This window comes from Crocodylus porosus, unplaced genomic scaffold (assembly GCF_001723895.1).
Source record: "Crocodylus porosus isolate Cpor-Errol unplaced genomic scaffold, CroPor_comp1, whole genome shotgun sequence".
NCBI classification, from domain to species: domain Eukaryota; kingdom Metazoa; phylum Chordata; order Crocodylia; family Crocodylidae; genus Crocodylus; species Crocodylus porosus.
This window is the reverse complement of record NW_017728906.1, coordinates 38,024,687-38,032,961: the sequence shown is the minus strand read 5'-3', so window position 1 is coordinate 38,032,961 and position 8,275 is coordinate 38,024,687. Positions and strand designations below refer to the sequence as shown.

The 8,275-nt window shown below is 41.4% G+C and overlaps 1 protein-coding gene across 2 annotated transcripts in view; it reads right to left on the bottom strand.

Moving 5' to 3' along the window:
* The window catches only part of MORC3 (MORC family CW-type zinc finger 3), a 58,894-nt gene that overhangs the window by 8,103 nt on the left and 42,516 nt on the right, over positions 1-8,275 (bottom strand). Inside the window, exons 14-16 of one of the 2 annotated variants that reach the window (XM_019528909.1) lie at positions 8,004-8,194; positions 5,553-6,402; positions 2,794-2,957 (exon numbers count right to left, since the gene is read on the bottom strand). In XM_019528909.1, the coding sequence (XP_019384454.1) occupies positions 2,794-2,957; positions 5,553-6,402; positions 8,004-8,194 (1,205 nt within the window). Of the gene's footprint in view, positions 1-2,793; positions 2,958-3,474; positions 4,697-5,552; positions 6,403-8,003; positions 8,195-8,275 lie in introns of those variants that run through there. The other variant, XM_019528910.1, reaches the window with a different exon arrangement.

Below are 8,275 nucleotides of genomic sequence, written 5' to 3'. Positions count from 1 at the left end.
GATTCTTCCTCTATTCTGCACTGGTGAGGCCACATCTGGAGTACTGTTTCCAGTTTTGGGTCCCCCACTACAGAAAGGATGAATTGGAGAGTCCAGTGGAGGGCAATGAAAATTATTAGGCGTCAGGGGCACATGACTTCTGAGGAAAGGCAGAGGGAACTGGGCTTTATTTAGTCTGAAGAAGTGAAGACTGAGAGGGCATTTGATAGCAGTCTTCAACCTCTCGGCTCCAAAGAGGATGGAGCTAGAGTGTGCTCAGTGGTGGCAGAAGACAGAATAAAGAACAATGGCCTCAAGTTGCAGCAATGGAATTTAGGTTAGATATTAGGAAAAACTCCCTCACCAGGAGGGTAGTAAAGCACTGGAACAGCTTATCCAGAGCAGTTGTGGTCCCTCCATCCTTGGAGGTTTTTAGGACCTGGCTAGACAAAGCTTTGTCTGGGATAATATAGATGGGGATGATCCTGCTTTGAGCAGGGGGTTGGACTAGATGACCTCCTGAGGTCCCTTCCAACTCTAATTTTCTATGATTCTATGATAAAACAACCCTGAATAAAAAAAGGCAAGAGGTTTTCTTTATTTGTTTGGATTAGCAAACTCAAACACTAGCAGACATTTCTCTCCAATTTTGCTAACAAAAAACACTGTGAGAAACACTTTAATCCTCCAGGGACAAAAGGAGAGATGAAAAAAGGAGCAGCTAGGAGGAGAAAGGTTTACTTTGTTCCAAAAGTACCTCAAAGAAGAGCTGTTCAACCTGTAACTGGATGGGGGCTGCATCCCATGCCAGCTGCAATACTGGGAGCCAAGGGCTCCTGGGCAGCCATGTGTATCTCTATCCAGCTTTGTGACATTTTGTGCCTCCTGCCTTCTGGGGCAGGCACAGAAAGCAGAGGTTGTAGGAGAGAAGAGCAGCCTGGAGTCCCTGACTGCTAGTGCAGCTCAAGCAATAGGGGGAGCAGCAACTGGGTGGGAGCCTAGGGGCAGTAGATTAACTACTCAGGGTGCATTTGGCCTATGGGCTACCAGTTAGACAGCCTGGCCTGAAATTAAAAGCAGGAGTGAATGTAAAGACATGAATCTATATGCTTTAGATAAGGGCAGCCTGGAGCCACATGGGTCACAGACTACACAGGCTCAGCCCTGGGTATCCCTTGCTGCATGGGCTGCCTAGTGCCTTCCATCTCCTAGTAACATGTACCACATGGACTGCCCAGTGTGCCCTCATCTGGCACACAGCCCACCCCCTCCCCCCACGTACAGGCAGCCTGGCTCCCTCCAGATGGTGTGTGCAGCCAAGAGGTGCAGGGGTTGCTGCATGTGTGGCATGCTCAGCTGGGAGAGGTGAATGGGACAGGGACACACTGGGCTGCCTGTACTGCAGAGCTGCCTGTGTTACTCATGCAGCAGGGAGGATGCTGGACAGCCCACCTCCCCCTCTCCCCCACCCACATATATCACATGGGCAGCACTCCTCCCTCCCCACTTAGTACAGCTCCCCATGTATGGTCAAGGAAGGGGTTATGGCAAGCATAGTGGGGTGTTTGGGGGGGTGGTGGTGGGGGTCTAGCACCTAGCACCCTCCTTGCCATGCAAGCATCAGGGACAACTCCACAGAAGAGGCAGCCTAGCTTCCAGGGCTATGGCAGGGAGGGGGTTGCTGCATGTGGCTGGGAAAGGTGGGGACCTGGGCAGCCTGGCTTCCCCACACTTACCCTACTGTATATGAGCTCAACACTGCTGCATTCCAGCTGCATGCATTTCCCACTTTCAGTGTGGGCAGGCTCCCTTTTTTGCTGTACTGCTTGGGCAGTCCAGCTGTTTTCCATCTGCAGCAGCAGGAGCAACTGGGGAGGGGGAATAGCAACCAGCTGGGAGCGTATGGGCCACATGCTAATACTTCAAGGGCCACTAGTTGGACAGCCCTGCTTTAGATGCACTTTTCTGTTTTATTTTATAATTTTTTTTTATTCATCCTTATCCTTCTGTGTCCTTTTTGCTTTCTTCTATATTCCTCTTCTTTTCTTGTTATTCCTTTTGTATGTCCTTTCACTCTCTGCCTTTCCACCTTCCCCCTCCCCCGCCAAGTTATTTCTGAATCAAGTACCCCTTCTTTTCTTTAGAGTATTTTCTTCTTGGAAACATTTCCTTTAGCACTGCCTGTAGTTGATAATCTAGCATGATCTGTGGATGGCTTCTGTCAAAACAAACACACTCCCTTGTCCAAATATATGCAAGTGCAGAAAAACTGGATGCCACTGGTAGCAAATCAACTGCTGATTTAAGGAGGAGCTACCACAGCTGAGGAAGCAGCAAGATCAGACCCGTAGCTCACACCTCACACTTGAAATGCAGCCCATAAAGACACGTCACATGGAAGGTAGTCAACTAAAATATGTAAAAGATACATTCACTAGAGAGTACAAGTAATCCATAAACAAATGAACTAAACTTCTTTAGATACCTTTGGATAGAAAACTTACAAGAAAATGGTTGATGCTCTCCTTTCTCTGTTACAAAGCATTAAGCATACTGTTAATTCTTCATTAATGCTATGAAAGCAGTGACTATTAATCAAAACTATTTTATTTGTGCTGCAAACATTTTTTTGGGATTAATTAGACAATAAGCTCGGCATGCAGGTGCTTTAATCCTTTTAATCTGGACCCTAGATAACAACTAATCTGAAAAAAAATATTTTAGAAGATGAAGTATGAATGTTAGGAGGGCAGCAGTGAAAAATTCAGAGAGACTGAGAAGACCAGAAATGGGCTTGAAATAGGCAACTAATACCTTTCTTCATCGGAGTAATTTACTTGATCTTCAACATTACTGGTTGTAGAATCACCTGCTTGTGCTACCGCTTGTGGAATTGTAGCTTTTAATTGTGCAATTTCTGTTTTAAGCTCCTCACACTGAAAGGCTATTTGAGTTTTCTCCATTGACAGCAGTTCAATCTGAAACACAAAAATCAAAATAATCCAAAGTCAAGATGCAGCAATTTAAATCAAGGTGAATTAGGAAATGATTTAAATTCACTTGACTTCTAGAAGTAGCTTACTGAAACACTGAAAAACTCCTTAGTTATCTGTGCCATTACAATTTTAGATCTACATTTAATAACTCCATTATATGTTTTATAAAAGTTATATTACTACTGATAACACTGTTAACGCTCCTATAGACAAAGAAAGGAAAACAAGAAAAGAAAAAGCCTTGGGGTCAGCAAACAAGCAGGTACATAAAACATTATGCACATATATTCTTCAAAAGAGACTCCTCAAACTCATGCTTGAGGTTAAATCATATATGAAAGTTTTTTAGAATTGCATTTTTATACCACTAAAAATGTTATAAAATGTTGTCATTTCAAAACACCACCTCAGTAGTAACAATGAGAAGTTCACTTTTAATATGTTAACCTTTTTTTTCTTTAATATGCATATACACTAATATTTAAAAAAATAAGAACCTAACGTTTGTAGCCTAAATATAATTTTAGGAGCCTAAAGGTATGATTTTTTAGAAGCACCTATCTGATTTAGAAGGGAGGACAAGTTTAATTGGTTTCAAGCTTATGGATACTAACTGGTTGAGGTATTTTAGCTTTCTTAAAACAAATTAAACAGAGGAGAAAGGGGTACTGGGTGCAACCATGAAACAAGCTACTTTCTCAATGTTTTTGTTTGACTTTGTTGTTCACAGAAAAAGACTTCTCTTTTCAGTACAGACCAAGTTTCATAGTTAAGATTCTTACCTTTGTAAAATTTGACATTCTAGTAACAGGCAGATGGCATCCACTTTAGCTATTTAAGACTAAGAAATATCGAGCAACAATTAAAGAATGTTTTCTTAGCCATTTTTATGCACTCTACATGAAGTGAAAGAAAACTATTATTGTTCCTAGAGTTGGTGGAAACAAAGGAAGTGAATGTTCATTTTTCTTAAGGCAAAAAGGCAGAATGTATTTACTCTTTCATGATATAGCGCAGTGGTTCTCAACCTATTTGCCACAGTAGACCACACTTGCAGCTCTCAATGTATTATGTGGGCCACATTCACACAACTTACTTCCTGTATATCAGTTTAAAAAATGTTTTAACAGGCTGTCACGTGGGCCGCAGCAATGTGCTGATTGGGCTGCATGTGGTCTGTGGGCTGAGAACCACTGAGAAAGTGCAAAAATGTATTACCTAAAATGGACAGAACACTTAAATACATTACACAAAATCCACCCTAATTCTGAATATACTTTAAAAAAATTACTACTTGCAAAAAAGGCAAATTGATAATACCGAGGGCAGCAAACGTATTTATACTTATCATAAGTAATGTATTTCCAAAACTGTGAAATCTCCTATGTGATATTCTACTTATATGTTTCAAGCTTCCTTTGTAAGGGAACCACTTCTACATGGATAACAGTAAAGTAAGTTTCTATCCAAATTCAATTATCCAATTCCTTTACTAGTTGTGTCACTTAAACCTGTCTTTTATGTGATAAAATCATGAACATAATTCCTATGTTAGAGCCATTTTTAAAATTTAACATTTTGAGAAGTATTAAAATAGGAACTGTAACATAGTAGTTGTTGTTCTGATGCATTCGTTTGGGTGGTCACTTGCTCACAGTCAATGTAGTTGTTCAAGATGCTTGGGTCTCTGCACTCTGAGGCCAGTACCAGCAACTGGCCTCCTGAAGTGCAGGTGCAATGGAGAAGGAATAACTCAGATTAGTGCTGGGTGGCAAAAAACTCCAAGCAGTTGTCATTTTCACAGCACATGAGCTGATCTGTTCAGTAATCAAGTGAACTCAGCAGAATTGCCCAGGAAAACACCATGCATAAACTATGCTCCCCTAGGCTGCTACAAAAACAAACAGAAAAACTCCCAAACTGTCCAGCGCCTATATTTATACCCATTTGTTCATGCCAATATTTATCTGCCCCTTTGCTAAGGTATCAATGTTACTTGTCCATTTGCCAAGCTCATACCTGGCCCCTTCAGTTTTTACTTTACTTCTAAACACTCCCTTTTTGGACCTCTCTCCTTGTTACTATGTTCTTATTTTTTCTACATCCCCTGTCAAGTCATTTAGAGGTCTGTAACATCTGTTCTTTCTGAGCACCTTCTCAGAGCCTTAGCATAACTGGAAGTCCCACAGGAGTAAGAACATACTAAAAATAATGTGTGTATGGGCAGACAGGTTTGGATATGTAAATAAACAATTTACAGCATACATACACAGATCTTGGGGCTACCAGCTAATACACTAATCCAAATAATCTCATCTGACTGTACCACTGGTAACCTAACCTTGATTTCCTAATATTTTCTTCCAATGGTATACAGTGTACTCCAGAGTACTGGTCTTTGCTCACTTGGTGATTCACTGACGGCTACGGAGATCCTTGGGCAAATTCAATGAATGATGGAGGCTTTTGTGTATAACCTTTAAAAACAAAGCAAAACCACCTCCCCCCCCCCCCCCCCCCCCCACAAAAAAATTTGACATTACTCTACCCTACCGTGAACTGTTTTAATCTGCATACCTCATTTTTGTATTGGTCCCTCTCAATACTGCATTTATCTAGTTGTCTGAAGACATCATCAAGTTGCACAGCAATTTCATCCACCTCACTTTTACTGTCACCATTAGTACATTTGCTGCATTCAGTTTTTAAGTTTTGCAGAGTATTGCACTGTTCCTTTAGATTTTCTATCTCTTTTAAGGCTTGTTGGTACAGAATAGCTATGCCTTCTGGACTATGTTCTTGGAAATGTTCAGGGAATGTGGTATTAGTCTCAGTTGATTGATGGCACATTTCCTTTTTCACATACTTGTCATTCATTTCTACTATCTTCTGCTCCAGCATTTCCACCTGTCGGGCCAACATTTCACACTGTTTCCAGTAAGTTTCTTTTTCTTCGTTTGTTAACTGCAACTGATTTCTTAGTTCATTTACTTTAATTTCAAGATCTGCAGAAGAGGTTTCAGAAACATTTGCAGTTTCTTGAAGGTTTGGTCCAAGTCTGTCCATTTCTGATACAGACAGCAGATTACCTGGGCTATCTTCCACTTCTTCCTTTTTAACAACTAAGTTTGGGATCTCAGTTTGTGTTGCTGCAGTCCAGTGTCCACATTTAGTCTCAGAAGTAACTGTACCGCAAGGTTCCTTGACTTCACAACTTTCTTTGGGTATGCTCCCTTGATCCTCACTAATATGTTCAGTTTTTATTATCACTATATCAGAGTCTACTGCAGGTTTTGGAGTACTACTCTCCTCTAAAATGATGACATCTTCATCATCATCTTCAGCATGATTGTCAATTACTTGATTATGTAACCGCGGTGTCTTTGCAGTTATGGGTGTCAAACAACCAGAAGCCCTCCGTTTAAGACTGATGGGAAAAAGAGAAATAGTTTACTGTGACTTATTATGTTATACAAAATCATTTGTTTTCAAAGTTTTATATTTCAAAATTTATGTGGACCATATTCATGAAATTATGTTGGGCTGCACCAACTCTAGACAAAGCGGTTCTGTTTTCTAATTTAAAAAACTGGAGGCCAACTTTATGAGTTCTAAACCTCACATTTTAGAGTACTCTTGAAATTCAAAGATTGAATGAACTGAAACAGCACAAAGTGAGTAAAAGTGATTAATTCTGCCTGAAGGGTATTTGTACTTGAAAGCTCGCAAAGATTTTTTCCAACTATTTGAGTTGGTCTAATAAAAAAACATCAGATTTACTTTAAGAACCTTGTCTGCCTAATTCTGCTCAACAATTCTGTTGTGACTGCTGGTTCTCCTCGGTACAATTAGGAAGAGAGAACCTCTAAAACTATAGCTTATTTTCTAGCACTTCCAGGCAAGACATACAGCATATGCCTAATTTTGTAGTCTTTGGGGCTAATTTAGTTTATGCTGTTATCAGGGTCTCTGTGCTAATCATTCGTTATATTAATCCAGTGGTGCTCAACCTTTTTGCCCAGTGGGTCAGATGGGTAGTGCCTGATCCCTCTGCAGGCTAGATCCAGCTGTTGGACCCAATCAGGTGCCTGGGGTGGGCACAGTAGGGCCCCATCTGGTGACAAAGTGTGGGGAGGGGGGCAGCCTGGCTCCGATCCAAATGCACAGGGACATGCGGCTTGGGTCTAGCCCCAACCCAGCTGCACAGGTGGGAAGGGACATGCCCCAGCCCCAATCTGGCTGGGCAGGGGGAAGAGGTCATGGCCCATCCCTGTAGCAGGAATGGGGCATGGCCAGACCCCATGGGGGGGAGGAAGTGGTTGTGGACTGGCCCCATGGGGCAAAGGGCAGCTTGACCCAAATGGAGTTGTACAGAGCGAAGGGGGGAGGGGTGGTCTGACCTCAATCTGGCTGTGCATGGAGAGGGCTGTGGCCTGGCTCTGACCCCCCCAGAGGGCTTGGGATTTTTGGTAGTGGGGAGGGGTGGCAGTACTGCCATTTCTTCCCCTCACTGCCCAATTTCCCCAACCCTTGCAGGCTGGATTCCAGGGCTCCATGTTCTGAAAGTTAAGCACCCCTGCATTCATCCACTCTCTACTGGGGCCTACAAAAATGACTGGCCATCAATCAGGATAAATAAAGCCTTTATTTATTTGTAAGTTAACTGTTATTTCTACTGTAATGTAATGACTCGCTTATTTTAAAATGGTATTTAAAAAAAGACTAATCAAATTTGAGCCAACAAGTGACAACAGAAGTTTACATGTTATGGAAAGCTCTCTGATGAAAAATAAGGCTGACAAAGCCATCAATTCCTCTCTACCTTCAGCAACATTTTGCCATATTTACTTGCATCTTTCAGAATGCAGCCAGAGGATATTAAATGAGATGTGCTCAGAACACTTAAGATTACACAGCAATCACTGTTTTGTACCTTAGCCTAGAGAAGCCAGACACAGTAACCTTTAGTCTGTAAGAATATTTCCTTTGGAGATTAACAGAAATCTCCTTTGCATTTAATTCACTAACCTGCTGTCAGAATCTGGATGAGGTGAAGATACCAATCTGTTATTTGAAGTGTTTAGAGATCTTGTAACAGAAGTATTTGAGGATTCTGTTAACCGAGATATAGGAATCTCCTTTCCACTCACAGATGACAATGTTTTAAAATCTTTACTTGTAGAAACAGGAAAGGTTTTTAAATACATTTCATTAGCCATCTGTAGAAAAAAAATGTTTTATCTGATTAAGAAAAAAAGAAAACCAGACTTCTAGGAGACAAAGCAATAATCAATTGTTAG